Consider the following 22,145-nt stretch of genomic DNA (forward strand, 5'->3'; position numbering starts at 1 on the left):
ATGCCCGACGGTATGCCACCCACAAGTTGGGAATAAACATTATTATTATTATTATTATTATTATTATTATTATTATTATTATTAAAGGATTGTTTACAAGTGTTGGTTGGTCAACTGGTAGTTGATCTGTTCGGCGAGCTTGATATTTGGTCTGCAAATCTTCCGTCTTATGTCGAGGAGATATCGTCAGTGCGCATTTGAGTGGATCGGCAAACAAATCAGCTACCATATGATTAAACAACAACAGGCGTACTCGAGCATACCCCGAGAATATGCATCGGGAAGCCATAATGTACAGTGGCGTAGGCATGAAATCTCAAATTCAAGGATACCACCAAACTTACGTAATTTATCCCTGTATTTAGCCTTGAGCAGATAGATGCTCGCCGTCAGATTTACTACTTTAGAGCTCCGAAACACAACACAACCATACTACCGCTTCCTGACACATACACAAGGCTCAATATAAGTAACGGTTCTGACGTCCACTTCAAAATTCGTGATCGTCCCATGCTCTTACACGATAGCATTAGCATCAACTAGGTGATTCGTTGTTGTAAATCGCCTATCAGTTCCGGTTCTTGCGTTTGTAAACAACTCTTGTGCTCTTCGGCATCCGGCATTAACCAAAAAAAGCTTCCACATCTCAGACGCGCCAAAGTGGTGAAAGCTGCTTGAACTTCAGGCTACCAGAAAGCTCTTCTCTATATCTGAGGTGCGGGTTTGTCATCGTCCCTCCCGAAGTATTTAACCTTTTTTTACCCCGCAATCTCAACTGTCTGAACACATAAGCAACAGAATGCCACTCTCGATGCCACTTGTCCCCGATGATGGTCGCAATGATGATCGCAAAGCAAATTTCAGGTGCCCAAGGAACAAATATCCTTCAACTTGTATAAAAGGAAACCTATATTGCCTTAATTTTGTCAAGCAAGTTTGGTCCTCTCAGCGGCGGATGGACCCCCCAAACCAAAAACATAACCCATCCTCTTAATGTGCCTTATTGCCCGCCCACATTTGTCCTAGCTGATCAGTCATTTTGATTGCTACTCTGTTCCAGACATTCATCAACTCTTTTCATATCACGTCCATCCCACCCGCGCATCATGTCAATAAGGATGGGAAGAAATGCATGTTTGACGACTATCCTTTAAAATGTATATCCTCCTCCAAAAAGCCCTCGTCAACTCATGTTCCACATTCTGCAGTGATTAAAACAAAAATGTTGCCTGTGTCGCTTACATAGGTTTTCTTTTGTAATGCAAGATATTAATAATAAATGCAGTTGTTCACTTGTAACACCGTGCAAATCAAGGTAAAAAATGCCATGTGATGTGATAGTTGACAGAGAATCACTAAATGCCCGTGGTGTGACGCCTGTGAAGCAATTTATTTTGCAACTCCTATGAATTCCTCTGTAGACGGTAATGTGCTACGCCTAGTTCAGCTCATGCATGCGGCTCAACCATGCACCTAACATTTTTATCCGACCCCATCCCCCTGTATGCTTCCAACTATTGGGTCTTCTGACCTACCAAACTTCCAGCATCAGGTAGCCCTTTATAGAGCAGCACGCAGTACCAGAAAGCAATGAATATAACTAGTCTGTATGCTACCTTTCATTGTGGCATGTAAAGCTAGCTAGTCTTTGTCTGCAGCTCCCTCATCTGCTCCCTAATTAAGCGTTACCGGATTTTTCCAAAAGCTGTCTTGATGAATCTCGAGCCATCTCTTCTGGCTTAGCAATCTCTAATGTAAAATAATCCCACAAAAATAATGCTCACCGCCTAACAACATGAGCTGATTACGAAGTCGTACACTTCAGCCACAGTTGTGGGAACCATGTAGTCACTCCTCTGCCCTTTCCGCCCAACCCCATGCCTAGCCTCATTTCACAACTACCCACAAATTTAGCGATGCATTACTTGGCTGATCCACATCCCTCATACTGACGTGTGACCACACCCGCCTTCATCGACGGCGTAATACCATTGCTCGCTATCTCCGCCTGCATGCAGATTATCGTTATTTGCAGTCGGATAGTTTGTCCTCTTCAGTGCAGTCACAGATTACAGTCACTTTTAGCAGGCTGTTATTTCCGAACTCGGTCTAAATTATACCCCAGTGCCCCAAAGCAAATCTTTTTGACACTTCCCTTTCGGGTTGTCAATTTAAATACGGTCGCTCTATTACTTTTTTTGGGCGATAGAAATAAACCAGGCTGCGTCCCCCGAAGAACCAAGAACGAACGTGGTCCATGCTGGTCCCAATTTATGGCGTTTTTTTCAAGCCCCGGCGAATAAACCTGACACACCCAAGAGGTTCACGCATGGTGGGGTCAGTGAACAAGTTTAGGACGTTGCGACGACTCCACCTCGATCGTCATATTCAATCAAATGGCTTTCCCGTAGTTCAAACTATCTCATCATCACTATCGATAGCACGACGTCAGTCTTCAACAAAAATTATTTGTTTAAAGGCGTTGATATGGAGCAAAAAAGTAGATGGAAAAGGGATTTAGCGCCAGCTTGACACGATCGTTCCGAAGCACCTATACCTCTAGACACTCATTCAGGTAATTTGGAAAGAAAGTGGCAACAATAATGTCAATAATACCGCTGAGCCATCTTATCCCTCAGCGTCCCCAACCGGGCACATTGAAAGTCACGCGGTCCTCATCCCCGGACTATTCATAGTATCGCTCACATCCGTGTGCTACGTGAAAGGGTTCGCCACCTCTCTATATCACACTTCGATTTGACACGAAAAATAGACGCGGTCTAACTAACCAGCATATTTTTTGCCGCTGGAGACTCCTAAGTGGATGGTTATGTTGGGCGTTTTACGTATGCCAAAAAACCACCTCAGTCCGGGTTATTTTGCCAGAAACGCAAAGTCTCGGCTGCCTCATCGTACTTTCTGCTCTTGCTGACCGCAGACAAAATAATCCTCTCCATAACAATATCAGAGTCTCAACATATAGGCGCGGAAAGTACCCCGCCACAAAACCAGCACACTACACGCTGACTATTATGTGGAAAATCCACCAAACTTACTGACCTCAACGAATTACTTTGCCTTTCTTAGAGGGGCGACTGTTTCAGCGGCGGAAGACTTTCCTATAGAGGCCTCGAAAGGCTGTCCCATTTTGACTTGGCGCCGACATGGAGGGCATAATTGTCGCTTATATGCTACAACGAACGACTTTCAAAGTCAGTACAGGGAAAAGCAGGTGAGTAAGCATATTTCTCCACAGAATCTCTTACAGACGTCATGGAGACGTCATGCTGAGCTAGGATCATGCCAGACGGTATGCCACCCACAAGTTGGGAATAAACCTTATTATTATTACTAATATTTATTCCAACTGGTGGGTTGCATGCCGTCAGCATTAAAAACACAAAGTTTGAGCCTAAAGTAGGCACTGCGTAAGACCAAACAAATTTTTAGGAAAACCTCTACTCTCTGAGGGGACTTCGTCCTACAGAGCAAATGCCGTCCAACGCTGAACCTTTATGTGAAAGCTCGCTTCGGTAGACCTATGCTTTCAGAACGATTTAAGGTGTGTCTTTAAGGTCAACAACAATGACAGGTTTATTTCCCAACCTGTGGGAAACATGCCGATTCAGGCATGATCACGAGTTCTAGCCTCACATTCGGCTGATTTTGCATACATACAAATATGGCACTTTTCTTTTGCATCCGGTAAGGGTCTTCTTAAGGTGCCGTGCCTTTTGAATCACTGACTTCTGCACAGCTGCGCGGCGGTTGGTCCAACTTATCGGTCTGAGAGCACAACCATTCTTCAGTTGAAGAGAAACAAGAAAATTGGCTCATCGGCAACTGTCAGTCTTGTGTCGATAAACGCGCTTAGCTGTACTTGTCTCCATCTACGATTTCCGGTGAGTTTTCAGTGAACTTGGGTGAACTGTGTCGTCTATTCAAAAGTGTCTTAAACCTTCATACTGCGTTCATTTGTGCACCTACTTGATTTTAACGGAAGGCTTCGCTGAATCCCGTCTGGACCTCCTGTTCTGATAACCTCGGACAAAATGTTCGGCACGACACCGCGTCACGCCATATCTTGTACGAAGCTTAAGATATCGTGGAATATTCTCTTGAAGGAATGTGACTCATAAATTCGCAGCGGCCTTATGAGCTTTAAAATGTAAACCCGTAATCTAAACCGGTTTTCGCTGCACTGGGACAGGAGGTTCAAACGCTTATGAAGCGCATAGTAAAGGGGGCTGTCCTGCAGATGAGTGAGCACTCACTGTTAACGTACACCACCTGCCATCTTTAGAGTGAATGCATGAGTCAGGTAAACCAATGCCTTAAATGGTTAGTTAAGGTCCAACAAGACATCTGCAACCAGCTGGGCAGATTTCGTTTGGCCTAGATATATGCCATAGAACATCGGGAAAATGTCATATTCATTCATCGGGCAAGTTCAGCTCAGTAATGGTTCTTTTGTATCCAGGCTAGAGGTCTCACCCGACGTATTCCAGAGAATATTCAACGCAAACGTTGCCAATTATCTCGAAATCCGTGGGGAGGTATTGATGAGATGGGATATTGATCGTTTGCAAAACGGTTTACCATTTGTGTACAAATTCGTAGAGCAAAGCAAACCTAGCGAATGAGTCATTTTTGTGCCAAGCAGGAAAGTTTTCAATGGCCAGCGCTAACAAGTATCCAAGAAACCGTATTTCACTATCCACAAAACAAGATAAGCACACACTATTCGCCTCGTCAGATTCTGGTCAAACAATCAGCTTTAAGCCAATAAAATCCAGTTTGAAGCCCCCTGGCGTCGGCCTTACAAGGTTTGAGAACATTGACGAAGGGGAAACCACAGCCAGCGATAGTGGAAAATTGCTCGTGTATGTTGGAAATTAATGGTACCATTAAAGAAGCCACCGGGTATTCCACTGTCACCAATGAACCGGGGCGAGCCGCAGCGCATTTTGGCCAGAAATCTTCAAGAGAAAGAATCTCTGAATCCCGTCCAGCAGGACCACTATAATTCTGTTTGATTTGAGTATTAATTTAAAAATTTGTCGTTTTCTGTGCAGTTCACGTTTGATCTTTTGTGTTTACATGACTCCTTACCCCAGGGAACATTTGCCTCCAACTCCACACCAAAAGCGATACAAGAGCTTCCATACAGTTTAACCGTACACCATTGCCAGCTCTCCGTGTTGCTGCTTTCTCCACTTCATCATCCCCATTTAAGCCATTTGTGACCCCACCATAAACCTTACTTCTGATTGGAATGAAGCGGCTGTTACGTAAATTAACTTATTGGTGGCCAAATATCGCCCGGCAGCTTCATGCCTACTGGCTTCACTGGTGCACCGTTCAAGGTGATGAAACGCATTCCGAAGTAATCCACCCTAAATCAACTTATTATCAATAACTTTATATCCCCGGTTCAATAAGAATTTCTCCCAAACCGTTCTTGTGTGACCGACATGCTTGTATTCATGGACAGCGTGACCCATGTTAAGGACGAGGGACTTATAACCGCTGCCATATTTTTCAACTCTTCAGAACATTTGATCAAATTTCACACATCTCGCTGCATCAAACACTTGCATCTTATGGGATTTAAGGGGGAATTCTACGCTGGATAAAGACGTTCACATCAGAAAGAACGTTCCGAGTGAAATTAGGACCGACTTAATTTTTGTGAGCACTGATCTCCGTGGAAGTTCCGTTGTTTTGATCCTCAGTTTTCGCGATTTGAATTTTTTATTACGCGCTAGACGGGAGGACTCTTGTTTTGCCTCCCCTCATTCTGTTGTTTCCCGCCGCCCTGGAATTCTAACGATCTGATTTTGTTTCAGCTTGATATGCACACTATTTATAACACCGTCTATTTTCATCGTAATCCTCAGTACCCTCAAATCCCATCAATTGTGCTTTTATTGTGACTGAGAGAGTATGATCACGATCAACGGTTTGCCACCCACTAGTTGGGAGTACACATTATCATTATTGCTGGAACCCTTGTCAACTCGAAGAATATTATTAACGTTTTTATTCCTTCCAAGTATCGCCTAAAGACTTGTTGGCCCATAAAACCGTGGCAATGTGCTATAAATCCGTGCTACAGAAATGTTAGTTCCGCGAGTGCTATTCCTCCGAGGGAAAATCTCCAACACGCATTGATTTCCAACTGAGTTTTATTGCCAAGCTGCTACATGTTCTGGCACTCACACAAGTAAACCGCGTCATTTTATGTAATTCCAGTGTTTAGAAATATTCATTTCACGCCAATGATTTTCCCAAGTAGTTTGGGACTATGGCTAGATTTTCTGTTCATTTTCTCCACTTTCGTTGAAAGCAGCATCCCTCAGTTGAGACCTCTAGAGAGTTTCAGTTCGAGGAAAATGCAGATGGCATCCGTTCAGTAAGATAAATGCTCCCTTTTCAAATTTAGGGAAAATCTTTACGCCTACTTGTCTTACAAAAGAAAAATATTCCAACTATACTAGGGGACTTTGTCACCTGTTTTGTTGCTGTAGGACGCAGTCACCTTAATTAGTCACGTAACAAGGATGTGGTGCAGTGGTAAAAGAAAAAATATTTCAACTATACTAGGGGACTTGTCACCTGTTTTATTGCTGTAGGACGCAGTCACCTGAACTAGTCACGTAACAAGGATGTGGTGCAGTGGATCGCGCTTTAAGCGGGGACGTTTGAGCACCAAGCGCGTGGTAGGCTTTCCACGAGCATTTTTGGAGTTCACCTCTGTCCTTCATAGAGAGTGTCGGCAACATTATGTGATGAGGACATGGCAGAGCGGAATAAGGTTTTTGTGAAACTTTTTGGTGTTAACTGTACTAGGCTGGTTGATGTGGCTAAACGGCCGTATACTTTCATGATGACGAAGGGTGCGAGCATCGTCTGATCAATCACGCGTCACTATCAAGGAGTGAAACATGTGTCTCAGTATACACGCCACTTTAATTTTTCAGTAAGCAAATGGAGAAGAAATTAGTTTGGAACCGCGATACAAAAGTGTCACCATTGTGCTGAGGCAAATGTGGTCGTTGAGTGTCATGGTTGTTTTGTTGTTTTCATTTGAGTAAGATTGCGAGACCACGAGTAATTCCGAAAACTTCTCAACCGTCCGATTCGGACAAAAATTGCACTATATTGCCACCCATCATACGACTGTGTGCCCTAGTGTTGTGTTCCCAGTGGATACATCTCCGATTTCTGGATAGAGTGAGAATGAAGTAATAAATGCGAATCTTTGGAGACAGCAAAACAGTCACTTCATCGATGCCGAATGACTCGACTTGTCCAGTGTGGTATTGGGCGGAGAGCTGGTGGGCAAGGCCGATAGCCTTGCTGGATGACTGCTACTGGCCGCGTTCCACAACAAAAATGTCCGGGTCACTAATAATTCGTTTTCTCATCCCGCGGCTCCGAACCGGAAAGATGGCGGGTACTAACGCGGCTATGCGGAATTGAAGTAGCTCCCATGCTCCGTTCTTGAATCATAAATTTATTACACTCATCTGCCAAAGTCTTTATCAAGGTGACTTGCTCTACGGGACAAACTGTACTCTAGCACGCAAAGCACGTGGTCTGGCGAGTACATCATGCGAATGGTATGTCCAGCCGATCTTTCTGTGGAGAAGGGGCTTGCTTGGAACCCGATGTTCTTCGGCGTCACTGATCCATTGCTCGTATCACACTGGATCGATGCTTGTGGGCAACGAGGGTTAAACATGAAGACTTCGGGGTTCTTCCGCAAGGGGCACACACACTTAAGTCCGTGGAGTAGGACGTATGCCACTGCACTTTTTCACACCATATCTGTGATAGTCATGGCGATGTCACATATAGAAAAGAATATCCACCATTTCGATCGGTTTATCAGCACGCTTGAGTCCAGCTTACCGAATTTGTGGCTGTGCTTCTCATTTTATGAGTGCAGAGCATACACCAAAATCATTGAGTTTATCAAAATCAGCTGATATTTCTAATGGGTCTACTAAAAAGAGAATAATATCATCGGCGCATTAAATGTACATGAACAAATATCTGGGAGCGTTCTGACACCAAAAGTAGTAAAAGTAAAAAACCTGGGCTTGTAATACCTGCGCTTTGTTTATTTCACTAGGCGCACTGTTGGACATGAAGCAAGTGATATGTAGTCGATGGGTGAGCAAAACAGCAATCTGGAAGTAGACGTGTGGGGAACAGCCAGTGGATGGATAAGGGGGATGATAATTTCCAGTAACCCGGGACAAAGGAGGAACTTCGACTGAGATATCGCGCCTTCTGACCTTGACTTAAGTTTTTGCCAACCTTGTGTTAGCCTGCTTAGAGACACTTGCCCTACGATCATAAACACGTGCACTTATCTGGGCACGTCGGCTTCATACTTTCATCATGAGTGTATGCCCATACTGGAATTAATAATAGTAATGTTAATTCTAAACTGGTGGATGGCTTACCGTCAGGCAGGAGCACATTGTAAGGGCGAGTTTTCTGGGTCCAGGGGATTGCACGAAAACGAGACAGTATCGTGAACTGTGGATATAACCCGATGTAGACGTTAGGATTCGGAGGTGCCGGGTGAAAGCAAAAAGATGGAGGGCAAAAAAGTCCTCCCGCCGGACGCGCGACAGTAAACCTGCAAACAGCGGAAAATGAGGAAACAGAACAGCGGATTCTTTTAAGTAGACAAATGCCCCGTGGCTGAGGGCATTCCTCTTGGTAACGATGTAATGAACACTTTGGAAAGCGTACCGTTTACACACTTATAATTTTCAGGTTCTGAATCAAGCTACAGAAATTGTTCTCGGTTTCCATCGGATGGTGCATATGGACTACATGCCCCAATTTATTAGTTAGTGTGGAGATGTGACAAGCTGCGTCCTTTGGGCCCAAACTGTATTATCCGACATGCACTCACATAACCGTATCTAGTAAAAATACATTCTTATTTTGGAGGAACAAGCCACCTACACGTGTAATTTGGGTGCAGGCAGGTAATCGAGATCGGCTCGTTGCGCAGTTTTTCTGCATCGCCTTTCGTGATCTCCGGGCACTTATACAGTCGATATGTGGATGCAAAGTCAGTTGGTATTTTTCTTTCGACATATTGAGTGCTCATCATATGTTTCCTTCATTTGGGGATCGTGATTCACTCTTCGCGCGTTGCATTCCTTGCAGGATGAACTCACAGAGAGGCAGCCTTTTGGAGATTCTGAAAAGATGAAATTCTTGTGCAGCTCCAAAACCGTAAAACGCGTAAAAGCAAAGTGGGCTTATCGTTGATATGATTACTCAGAGCAACACTTCATCACCGCTTAGTTATAGTGCACACGCTTTATATATCTTCATTCTGCTTACACTGGCTCACTATTAAATGTCGCCTAAGTTGCCTCCGCAACTTGGCTTTTGCAGGGGATTTATACGTGTTCAGATAGACTGAGGTGTTTTATTGGCCTGCTTTCCCTCGGCCGCATAAATTTTCAGTCGCTAGAGTTCTTCGTTATTGTACATGCCAAAATTTTGACCGATTGTTAGTATACTACTCCGCAGATCTGCCAAGTTGCATGAGGGATGAAGGGTTCTTGTGGTCGGGTACGCCTTGAAGGGAGGGTAGTTCTGTTGCATTGTACTACGGTAGGCTCGCAAAAGATCAACCCTCCAATGGCACCCCCGCTTTGCCCACCGCTATGGATTATGAGCTCGGCCCTTAATTCAGGAAATCCACAATAATAATAATAACGATAATGTGTATTCTCAACTGACCGGTGGCATAACGTCTGGCATTGGCACACTGTTACAGTCAGAATAAAAGCACGAATAGCGGGGGCCGTGGGTAAATGGGATTGCGTAGAAGAGGAACAGCGTCATGGTCAGTGGGCATCACTCAATGTAGACGTGGACTTCCCTTAACCTGCATGGACAAGAAAGCACAGTTACCGCTTTTCTCTGGTGAAAACATCGAGGAAGGTCATTGCAAGATATGGACGGTTAAGGATTTCACAGGATGATTGCGACTATTAGATTATACGCAATTCGTAGCCAGTAGTCAATAGGAGCAGACAGACGTGGGGCAACAGATGATATATTGAAGACTGACAGGAACTGGTTAATCAACAATGACGCAATCAGTAGGAGCGGGAAGTAGTCACTGTCACAGCACGGATTTATATCGGGCCAATCGGAGAGTGTGAGTTGGCCGTAACGGCGCAGGAGTCAGTACGTTCGGGATGTGAGGGACTGTCTTTCGGTCGGAGTCGACGCAGCCGCTCGTGTCGCGCAACAGGTCAGATTGCGCGGTTTTGTCCGTTTAAAACAAATCTTGGCGAAGGCTATCTGCCAGGTGCGGCATATGGGTAATACAAAATAATCAGCCGCTCCGGGCGTCGGGTCGGTGCAGTTGGTAGCGCGTTCGCTTGCCGTCCGGAGGGTCCGGGTTCGACACTCGGGGGGCGGCCGCTTTTCCATCGGAGTGGGCGCTCAAAATTGGTGCAATCGAGACGAACTTGCAGGCAATGACAGACGGGCAACAAAATATTGACATCAGTTACTGAGGGATAAACAGACCTTAAGTAGGAAAGAAACGGGGGGAAAACGAGCAGCAAGAAAACGAAACGGTGTCATAATAAACAGGTGTAAGTCATGTTACTCATGAGAAAACAACAACAAAAACATGTCAGAAAACAAGGAAAGTTACCCTTGTTCACCGTCGATTCACACGGGGGATCTACAGTCATGTCATTGGAAGGTGGCGGACAAAACATAAAACAAGGGAGGACAAAACAATAGGCTTCCGGGCTGACACACGACAAGAAAATGGCAAACAGCAAAAAATTGGGAATCAACAACGGAGCTGATGAAGCAGCGGCGTTGGCGTCATTCACCCGGTTAAACTGAAATAAAACCCAAAACCATTGCTGTGGCCCCGCGGCTTTGTACTTTTAGACCAATGGACAGGGTCACAAAAAGCGTACGTGGGGTTGATGAAGTGGAGTGATCAGTAATGCGGATGAATGGCATCATGAACCACATAATCATGGTGTACAGTGAGACCTAGGTGACTCTCCGATGTCGCTGTTGTAGAGGAGTAAGAGGGTTAAGCTGGTGACAATGCACAAGCCAAAAGGCGAGCTTTAGAGAAAGATATTTACTTTGTGAGGAGCGAAGACCGAAAGTCCGCCGACAAAGCTAAATCCAAACAAGAGGTTCATCAGAGTGGAATGAACGCGTCCTGGACGTATTTGGGACTAGATGAAAAGCATGTTTGTATTCGTGGTTAATGGAACGAGTGAAAGAGAGGGTATGGTCCAGAGTGAGAAGGGAATAGTCGCGGGTATGCTGTCAATTTCTTAACGGACGCCATATTTGAGGCCCCTGGGCTGGGAAGTGCAATCATTTGGCCGGCGGGATTTTTAAGTTGACCAAGGGCCAAGAGGTAGAGCGAAGCCGATGTAAGATCGCAGGTATATTTCTGGTCCGGTTAGGGATCTCTGCAGGTGCAAATAATTTGTCAGGTGGAGTGGACAACGGCCAAACAGGGCACCATTGCCGGAGGTCAAAGCATAGGAAGACGAGGAGATGGGGTGGGATCAGTAAAGCCTGGCGAAATTGAGAAGGCATCTCACATGATAATGTGCATTATTACCACAATTATGTTGCTGGTATCTGTTAGATACATGAGACAAGATAGGGGTAGATTTTTACTTAGTAGACAAGCGATCAAGCACGAGTTGTGCACGAGATCTAGAGCAAACCGGCATTAGCACGCAGAAAGGTGGCGTGGATAGGGGAATCAAACATAAATATTGATGAGAGTGAACTCCCCAGATGATGAACTAGTTTTTCTGAAATTTATTACGTGAGTTGGAGAGTACTGCAATACAACAGAGAAAGTGAATGAAATGGTCAGCAATTCCCGACTGGACTTGCTGTCACCGAACATGACACATACAGTCAAAGAAGGGGCAGAAAAATTTGTAGTGTAGTATGTACATTGGAATCTGTATTAGTCCTGATTGTAGTTTGACAGGTGGGGTTAATGCACGAGGTTGCAACGCGGTATATACCTGAATCTCAATAGATGTGTGTAGCAGGCGATATTACAGGATGTTAACTGGCTGTGGGACTTGGCCTGTTCGAGCAGTCGAAATAACACGTCTACATATGTTCGACAATCGTTGTCCTGGAACCATGGCCCGTGTGGGCCAGCGTCGTATGACACACGCGAGTTGCGTGTTGCGTCTGACCGTCGATTTCTTCGGAGCATTGTCCGAGCCTGGTGGGGACACCGGATCAGCAATGCTGAAATACGTCGAATGGTATTCGGAAGAAATAACTCAACCTCGATAGATGATCTGCATCGGTTGCACTGGCTTGGTCACGTGCTGCGTACGTCAGTCTACCTACTCCCTCGAAGGGCTCTGTAGTAACGGTATTTTTCTCAGCTTAGTTCTGGTTCTGAGCCTCCCAAGCTAGCGCTCAAGTGAAAACAACCACCAAAGATTCACAAGGTTTATTAGCGCCCATAAGGAAGCCAGGAACACTTGTACAGCGCTTCACATATATAGCATGAGCGGAAATAACTTTCTGGAAATTCTGACGCGTTCTGGATTCAACATTGGCAACCAGCATTCGGCCAATACTAGATGACGATTGGCTGTTGGGTCCAGAATTTCGACAAATCAGATCTTGGCTTGATGCCGGACCGGCAAGCGTTCCGATTTTCGGCCGATCTCGTGTGGGCTGGGTTTCTCGGCCGTAGCAGCACCTGACTGCAAGCTGTAACGCGGGTCCCGTGCGGAATTCCGCACAAAAAATTCTCTGCGCACAACCACGTGAGGAGTGGAAACGAGTCAGAGGCGGCCAAGCATTGACTTAACAGCGAGGTATAAAAGCCATTCCTGGCAAACTCAGCTGCGCTGGTCATTGCCGTCTCCCTGGAGGGGTCCCCGAGACGGGCCACATCAATCGTTGGAGACATTGTCAGACATTGCCCAGTCTCACCCTCAGTGGCGCTCTTGCGTCCAAGCTATTGCTTTCAGTGCATAGCTGCATCCCCAATTCCCCCACTTGACAGTCCACTGACAGTGATGTATTTACACACGAATTTACCAGCTCCCGCATCCAATGAGCAGCTGCCAACTCCACCTCCGCAATACATCGGTGAACGAAACTATGGCAGCTGCAATCACTGTGCGATAAGAACGCGGTTCTTGCAGCTGACAATGATGATGAACTCATCATCAGACATGGCGCACTTGACGTGAGAACTGCCACTATCTTATTTGAGAACATTTACGAGGAGAGTTCGCACATCAGCCTCAGTCTCTCGCCAAAGGAAACCAATAGCTACAGGGACACAACTTTACGACAACCATCAACAATAAGCAACCGATACAAGAAATACTTCCGTTGGCTAGTTGAAAAGGTGCTGCCAATTGCAGCACCTGTACATCTCGAGCATCTCGGCGGTGGAACATACGAAACGCGTTGCTCGATTGCTTTCATCTCGCAAACAGTGGACACGTCCTTGTTCTTTGATTGCGTCTCTCCGCAAAGTGCATGTTTTTTATAACATAAATAGTACTTATCTGGATTGTTGCATCCAAACATTCCCGCGCCCGGATATTTCCGATATCGCTATTTGTCAGATATTTGCCGAACTTAAATCGCACGTAGTGCCGGAAGTTAATGCATCGGCTCTTGAATTCCAACATTGGCCGGACGGTCTCCAGCTCCTTGTTATTCGGTCTACGGTTGCGGTTAAATCACGTGGATGCTGTCGTGGCGGTGAATCCTAACGAAACCAGGAATACTGAACGAGCTTGACTCGCGCTCTATGTGATCCGGCAGGTGGCATCGTTTTCGGTCTTTAGGACGCGTGCAGTTTCTAAACGGTGATCTTGGTAGTTGATAAGCGTTTTCTCACCTCAAGAATTTGTTTTCGATTTTCGCACACTGTGGTACAATCCTGAAATTCGCTGGAACTGCTTGACGAAATAGGTGGGTTCGTGAACAATGCAGAATAGATTGCTGTTCAGGTTTTCCACGAACAGGGTGGCATTTCCTTCTGGACAGGCAGAGGCATTTGCAACGGCCGCTTGTGTATTTGGGAGGGCGTATTTAAAATTGTCCCGGAGGCTACGGAAAGCCATTGGGCGGTTCAAGTGTGCGATTTTTTCACTGACAGTTTTCAACCCGTCCTTCATCGGAGGAAGTCAGCATCGCTGCTTCCGTAAATAGGGACATACTCGTCTGGGTGTAACACTTTATTGCATTCACACTCCCGTCTCAGAGGACGGTATGGCTTCAAACCCAGACCGATTTGTAGCGCGGTTACCCATAATACGAGCTCTCGCTGCTCTTGGTCTGACTACTCCCATTTGGGCTTCCTGGCATGTCTGCCCCCTGTAGAACGAAGTTTCAGTTGACGGAAAGTTGATGTCTTACGGCATTTGGCATGGGGAAAGTGGATGAGCGAAAATTTCTGGTACTGTTGGTGCTGTCTTCATTTCAGGTTAGGTTCCGCGTGGCGCTCCCTGTGCTTCGTTGGAAACAATATGGCTGCTAACCGACGTCAGTGGTTTCCATGCTGTCAGTTTCTATCCAGGTTGTTTGACTGAGTTGTGTGTAGAAATTTCGGGTATTTGTTGTAGGCTAACCCTGGATCCCCTCTCTTGTCCTTTGTTTGTTCCCTTATAAGGCTTCATTCAAATTGAAATGATTGTAGTGAAGCACCACTCTGCTCATCTGCTGTTGCTGTCACTGATGGTAATGAGGATGAGGGTTTCGATAAGTGGAAGACAGCATTTCTACTTACGTAACTATAGACACACTTATCTCCGGGAGGAAACACCATCGAGTTTGCTTTCCGGTCGCAGGAAACATCACGACTTCAACTCCAGGCCGCGTATTACCGCGGCTCACTGCTTTTCATATGTCTAATATCCTTAACCTTCCTGGAACGGTTGCACTTTGTTAACCGAAGTTCCAGCCGGTTTCGTTCGCTGGATCATTGCACTACCCAAGTCAGGTCTCTAAATCAAGGGGGGGGGGCGAAATGGTCCAAGTGGTTAGAGCGCCAATTTACTGGCCGGAAGGTCCCTGGTTCGAACCCGACTTCTGCCTCCCAACTTCCCTTGTATAGGCTTGGGCAACCTGGGAGTATCCCAGCCCTCGTTAGGCACCGAAAGGGTGTTAATGCCGAGCGATTTTTTTTCTCTAACTCAACGTTTGGTGAGAAGGGGGTTGGAGTATGTGGGGGCGTATATTCAAAGTTCCATGCCAACCGGCACGACTTTTCTATCTGTTTTTTTAGCTGCAGGGCTTGGTTGAGGGCCCCTGTCGAGACTTAACTACTAGCAGTATCCTAATCCACACACACCCATGAACTGTCCGAATATCATTTTAATGCGGCCATCACATGGTGGTGACTATGCCGCTAATCAGAATAAGTAACGCTTCGTCGTAATTGCTGTTGTTTCCACATGAGTTCTGGGGTCACTTTTACAAGGAAGTTCTACATCACCTCGAAAACAATGTCTTCTTGAACCATCATCAGCTAGCGGCCGACATGTCTCTGTGGCTAGGATACGAACATACTGACCGCCGCTCCATTTGCTTATTAAAGACCTTTATTCTGGTTTAGGTTGCATTCAAGATTTTGTAGATGGTCTACTCACTCTACTCATTCAGCTGTAGCACCCTTCCGGTGCCTAGCTGCTATGCCACACGAAGGAGGCACGAGGGCTGGGATACTGCCAGGTTGCCCAAGCCTAGACAGGGGAAGTCGAGAGGCAGAAGTCGTGTTGGAATCGTGGACCTTCCGGTTAGTAAATTCGTGCTCTAACCACTTGACCCATCTCGCCCCCCTGACCCACCATCTTGTAGATGGTGCAACTCCTCATATTTCTAACTAGAATGTGGTGAACATGAGCCTCCGCGAGATCGTCACCGGCTTTGTTTTCGGTACCTGGTCTTTAGGCGGAAACTCCATCCACAATCATTGGATTTTTTCCTTTTAATTTTCCCTTTTCGTTAAGTTGAATACATGAACGCAACAGACCACTGACTGGTTGGTCTTGAACTGGGTCCCAAGTAGGTAATGTTTCCGTTTGCGCACTGCTTCGGCAATGGCGCACTCTTCCCTTGTGTTTTTTATCGGGCTTTTATCGCGATCTAACTGAAGATCGGAATTTTGTGCTAGGGTGGGAAAACGCTCGAGATTCCTGACGCGTTCCTGATTCTTTCCACAAACGGTGCCATTATCCCGGTAGGTTTTTTCTTCACGTATTATGTCATCCATAACCACGGTGCTCTATTCGAACGGTATCCGACAGAACTGATAAAGATTGTTGGAAGCCTTAATGGGTATTTGATGATGTACACTCTCAAGATCAAGTGTGCTAAAAATACGCTATTTGGCTTTGTACTACTCATATCCTCAAGTTTGCGGAACTGATGTGTACCAAATGCGTTAATCGGTTTATAGTTTGACTGTAGTCAACAGCCATTCGTTTCTCCTGTCACTCGTATGTCGTAGCGAGCACTTGCGATCGCCACGGAGACTGGAGGTTCAATGGTTTGTTGATCTGGTAACTGTGGTCAAAGCCATTCGTTTCTCCTGTCACTCGTATGTCGTAGCGAGCACTTGCGATCGCCACGGAGACTGGAGGTTCAATGGTTTGTTGATCTGGTAAATGCTTCCCTTCAGAGGTACTGAAAACCTCGTCCGCAGAATGTCTTCTTAGTTTAATGGTAGTGGGCTTACTCTTTGGATCGAGATGCGCAAACAATCTGAGTTGTTTTATTTTGGCAGCGACTAGACCACAAAGCGAGAGAGGTTCATCACATTGAATTAGATTTTCAGGGATTCGTGGGGTCTGAAAATCATGTCAAGGTGGAATATTCTCACAGAGATTATGTAATGCTGAAAACTCGAAAAAAGGATACATGTTTTGTTTATGTTGGAACGTAATAAAACAATGTCCAAGAGTAAAGCTTTTGTGCTAGATGGATGCCAAACTGATCCTAGGTGACGATAGTAATACAGGCCACTTGTTACGGCGGACTGCATTTTCGGAAACGAAACTTTATGAACTACCAGTCTCAACAAGAGCTAGAAGTGGAACTTCATTGGCTTTCACATTAGTGACTGCTTCTTTGAGATGCTCGGGGGCCGTAGCAGTGACACAACATAGTGTGCTTGAAACAGATGAGGTGTTCCTCGGAATACTTTTCGAAAATACCCTTTCCTCCCAGTTTTTGAGGACCGCGTTTTTAGCTGGGCATTTATGACGTGGATGGTGAGCATGGCCACATAAGAAACATGAGGACCCCATATTAGCAACAGTCGTCTGTTTATGCGATGGTGCTTGAGAACGTGGAGATATTGGTGGGTTCTTCGTTATGGTAGCTTAGAGGAGTTCGTCAAAAACGACTGCGACTGTTTTTGCGCTAATTGGAGGGATTTTGCTTGATCGTAGACGGTTTCAAAATTTAGCTGCTTATGTTTCAATAGTTTCTGGCGAATAAAGTTCACCAATAAATGCGGCTCGGAATGCTTTAGTGCTATGCTGTTTTGCGCTGACGGGCGTAAATCGGAAATCTGGTAACTTACTGCGAATCTCGTGCACAAATTGATCAATAATTTGATCTGTCTTGCTTGCAAGTATTCTAAAGATGGGCGAAAATTTCATTCTTCGTTTTCAAATAAATTTCTCGCAAGTTTGTAGTAGTAATTCATGATCCTTATAGTCCTTGGTGAGGCGGTTATTACTAAGAGCAACATAGTTGAACAAGGTCTGCAGTTTATCTGGCGAATGAGAAGCAATTGACTAGGAAATTCGCAGAAGTACAAAACCGATGCTATCAGATGTCTGCCAAGTCTTGAGTATTGGGATCGGTATCGAACTGTCCAGGACGTAGAAATCAATCCACTGTTCAATGACTTTTTAGATGAATAGATTATTGTGTTTGGCGACAGTCAGAATAAGAGCGGAAAAGACAGGGCCTAGAAGCTTCGCTTTATTCGTCCAAATTGAGAAAGTGATTAGGTAATGGACGATGAAACGCTTCGGGGGAAGTCAGCGCAAATATATACAATAGGTGACGTTACTGAACATCACCAGTACAATGAACACCGACCTTAAGAACTTTATAATTGGATCTTACTAGGTGTCGCCGTATTCAACCCCTGAGAATCTTCATGTTACCCTTTACTGTTTCTCCATCAACCGTGCAGCATTTACCCTAATATCATCCCAAAACCGCTTTCAGCGGTCTCCGTTTCTCGTGACTCAGGTGAGCTCGACTTTCTTCGATCCCATAAATGTTTTCTCCCCAACTTGTTCTGTGCAAATTCCACCCCCAGTGCCCTGGAACACTTGTCGAACCTAGGGTAGCGTTCAATCTACATATCCTTCGCTCCTTTATAAAATTAAATTAAGAAAGAAGCCCCATAGTTGGGATGTTGCTAGGCTGCCGAAGCCTTGAAAGGGATGGTCGAGTTGAACGACGAGCTTTCCGGCCGGCAGATTTGCGGCTTGATCATTGAGCTATCTAAAGCTCTTCGCCTATGTACAGTACCTGCAGTACCTTGCTGTCTTCGATTGATCCCTTCGAGCCGTCGACGCCTCTTGTACATCATCGTGCGCTCCTCCGAACCATATTCTTTTGTCGTACTCTCACAATCATCCAATAACATGCCCTGTGTGATTTCTTAACCATCTCGCAAAACGTCGTTTTAGTTCCTTGTTGCAAGAGAATGCATCGATCACATTTCCATTCTGTCAGATTCTGGAGCGGCGACACTGCTTCCAGCAACCAATGGTTGTGGTCTTTTACTTGAGATATGTCTTTGTGGACAGTCAGGCACTATGCTAGTGTCTATGGAGAAAAGGTGTCCCTGTAAATTTCCGACCATCTTTAAGTCGCTGGACGCCAGCTTTCGCGGACGTGTGAATATCTACGGGAAGCTCTCGACTGGATTTACTACACAGCGGTATCATGCAAAACTGTCACCTTTCACCTTTCCTCTTCTATTTCACCACCAGTGATATGATTATGGTAAAGTTGCTCCCACCCTTCGACTGTGGGGTCGGAGCGCCACCAGGGCAATCGCTCGCGGATATCCAGTATTCAGACGACATTGCTCTTGGACCTGACACCACTGCAATGCAGACAACATTAAATAATTTCGTTTCAGTTTTGTGTGCTCACCAAACCTGCGAAGTGTAATGTGCTTCACTAAGACTGGGTTAGGTCGAACGCTAACCTTATGCTCGCGGATGAGCCGATTGAGATAGTAGACAAGTTAATCTACCTGGGTGGCTTTATCAGTCCTTGTGGTCTAATCAAGGACGATAGTTCCATACGGAGTGGGAAGGCCAGAGCAGCTTTTGTGAACATGCGTCACCTGTAGCATAGGTGTAACATCAGCTTATCCATCAAAGGTCGAGTTTACAATGCTGCGGTGCGATCTACATTGCTATGCGGGTCAGAAACCTTGCTGCTGCGTTCTCAGGACGTCAGAATCTTCCAGTTTTTGACGATTGATGTCTTCTGAGCATTGTTTAATGGGAAAACCGGAACAGTAGTGCTGAAGTTCGTTGAATAGTTTCCGGAAGACATAACTCGCCCACCATAGATGAACTGATCACTTCACAGGTTGCACTGGCTTGGCCACGTGCTCTGTATGCCGGTCGACCTAATTCCTCTCAGGGTTCCTTTCACACAACCACGTGAACCGTAGAAATGAGCCAGGGCAGGTCAAACAATGACTTCGCAATGAAGTATAAAAGTCACTACCTGTAAACTCAGCTGCGCTGGTCTTTGCCGTCTTCCCGTGATGGGTCACATCGATCGTTAGAGACATTCACAATATGGCCCAGTCGCGTCCTCAATAGCGCCATTTCCTTCAATGCGTAGCTCCCTTCCCAACCCTTCACTTAACAGTCCTGTATTTACGCACCAGTTTATCAGCCTTCAGTGTGCAGCTATCTACTTCACCTCCCCAAATCGTCGGTGAATGTAACTGTGGCAGCTTCAACCACTACGACAAGCACGCGGTTTCTTACAGCTGATTATGATGATGATGCTATGGCGTTCGAGCTGTTCCCTTCAATGCACAGCTCCTCTCCTGATTTCCCCAACGTAAAGTCCATTGACACTGCATCCACGCATCAGCCATCGCTTCCAATGCGTAGTCATCTACTCCACTTCCCCAAAACATCGACGAACGAAACTGGCAGCTATAACAATTATGCGGTGTTGAGAGAGTCGAGTAGTTCCAGGACGGGACTAGAAAGGAGACAGAATAGGAAGACGTAATGTACGCTTTAATCGTCTAATAACTGTAGTACATGAGCTGAAAATAGAGTGAGAATCACGAGTTAATGGGTTATCCAAAGGTATGGGTTATATAGTCATGACATTCTCCCCGCCTTGGAATAAGTGTGTACTTTGCGGAGAAAGAATGTAAAAAAATAAAACGCTGTAATAGTTACATGGAGTCGTTTACGCCTCTCTGTTGCGTAGATTATATGGGTGAGTGCGCTGTTGTCGGATAAGAATGTCCAAGTGATTTCCTGGATCTGCACTAGAATGGGATGGCGAGGCATCGTTAATAGGCAAGAGTTCAGTTTCTGAGCAACCACGGTGGATTGTTGGTGTTGTGTGAGGCTCCCCTTGTTCGGCGATATGTATTGGTTCCTGTTCTGTGTCGGATGTCATGTCGTTGCCTTTGGGAGCCAAGCGGCGCAAGGATACGGTTTCGTGTTTGCCATCTGGACGAACTATGTGGGCGTACTGTGGATTACAAGAGACGAGTTCCACTTCCTCTACCAGAGGGTCATATTTAGAGACTCGATCATTGCGTTTTAAAAGGATTGGCCCAGGGACAGTAAGCCAGGTAGGTAGGGAGGCACCGTTGGCTGATCGTCGTGTGAACGGCATAAAACGTTCGTGTGGGGTACAGTTGATACTAGTACATAACAGGGATCTGATACAGTGAAGAGCATCAAGGAGGACAGCCTCCCAATGTGTGACAGGCAAGCCGCGCGATTTTAGAGCCAGGCAGATGGTCTTCCAAAGGGTACCATTAAGTCGTTCAACCTGACCATTACATTGTGGATTATATGCAGCGGTGTGACTACTGGCAACGCCTTTATCGAACAAAAATTGTTTGAGTTCAGTTGATATGAATGCAGAACCGCGATCTGAGTGAATATAAGCAGGCATACCAAACAGTGAAAACAGTTGACTCAAACAACGAATTACAGTGGAAGAGGACGTATCGGCGCAGGGATAAGCAAAAGGGAATCGAGAATACTCGTCAACGATTGTTAAGAGGTACTTATTACGAGTGTTTGAGGGAAGTGGGCCTTTAAAGTCGATACTAAGGCGTTCGAACGGTTGTGTGGCTTTGATAAGCTGGCCACGAAAGGTGTCACAAAATTTTGGTTTGAGCTCGGAGCAAGTGGAACAGTTGGACACCACACGTCGGATATCGCTGACTGAAAAAGGAAGATTCTTAGAACGAACAAAATGTGCAAATCTCGTGACCCCGGGATGGCATAATATGTTGTGAAGCTCTTCAAGTTTTTCCGTCCCAGTAATGTTGGCACAAAGGTTACGAGATAGGGTATCAGCAACGCGGTTATCTGTTCCAGGTCTATAGACGACGTCGTAGTTGTACCCTGCCAACTCGATTTTCCACCGTTCAATCTTGTCGTTCTTTATTTTACTTTTCTGTTGGTTCCCATACATAAAGGCTACCGAACGTTGATCCGTAATCAATTTAAAATGTCTCCCGAGGAGATAGTGGCGCCATTTGCGGATCGCTTCAACTATAGCATATGCTTCTTTTTCAACAGCAGAATGATTTTTCTCGCTTGCAGTCAAGGTTCTGGAGAAAAAGGCGACCGGCCGGCTACCCTGGCTCAGGGATGCACCAATAGCGATGTCGGACGCATCAGTTTCAACAACGAGAGGAATATTGTAGTCGACAGTAACTACCATCGCATTTTCTAGTTCGTGTTTAAGGTTCTCAAATGCTGTTCGGGCATTCTCCGGGAGCGGAAATATTTTGTTTTTAACCAATGGATGAATTTTGTCAGAAAACGCCGGTA

The 22,145-nt window shown here is 45.6% G+C and overlaps 1 protein-coding gene across 1 annotated transcript in view; it reads left to right on the plus strand.

Moving 5' to 3' along the window:
- T265_07575 (hypothetical protein) overlaps nt 1-8,877 on the plus strand; it is a gene marked incomplete at both ends in the record, with an annotated part of 20,152 nt that extends 11,275 nt beyond the window's left edge. The window contains 2 exons of the mRNA XM_009173132.1: nt 3,088-3,232; nt 8,797-8,877. Of these exons, the coding sequence (XP_009171396.1) occupies nt 3,088-3,232; nt 8,797-8,877 (226 nt within the window). The remainder of the gene's footprint in view (nt 1-3,087; nt 3,233-8,796) is intronic.
- Between the last annotated feature and the right edge of the window lie 13,268 nt (nt 8,878-22,145).

Source organism: Opisthorchis viverrini (genome assembly GCF_000715545.1).
Source record: "Opisthorchis viverrini unplaced genomic scaffold opera_v5_175, whole genome shotgun sequence".
Taxonomy (NCBI): Eukaryota; Metazoa; Platyhelminthes; class Trematoda; order Opisthorchiida; family Opisthorchiidae; genus Opisthorchis; species Opisthorchis viverrini.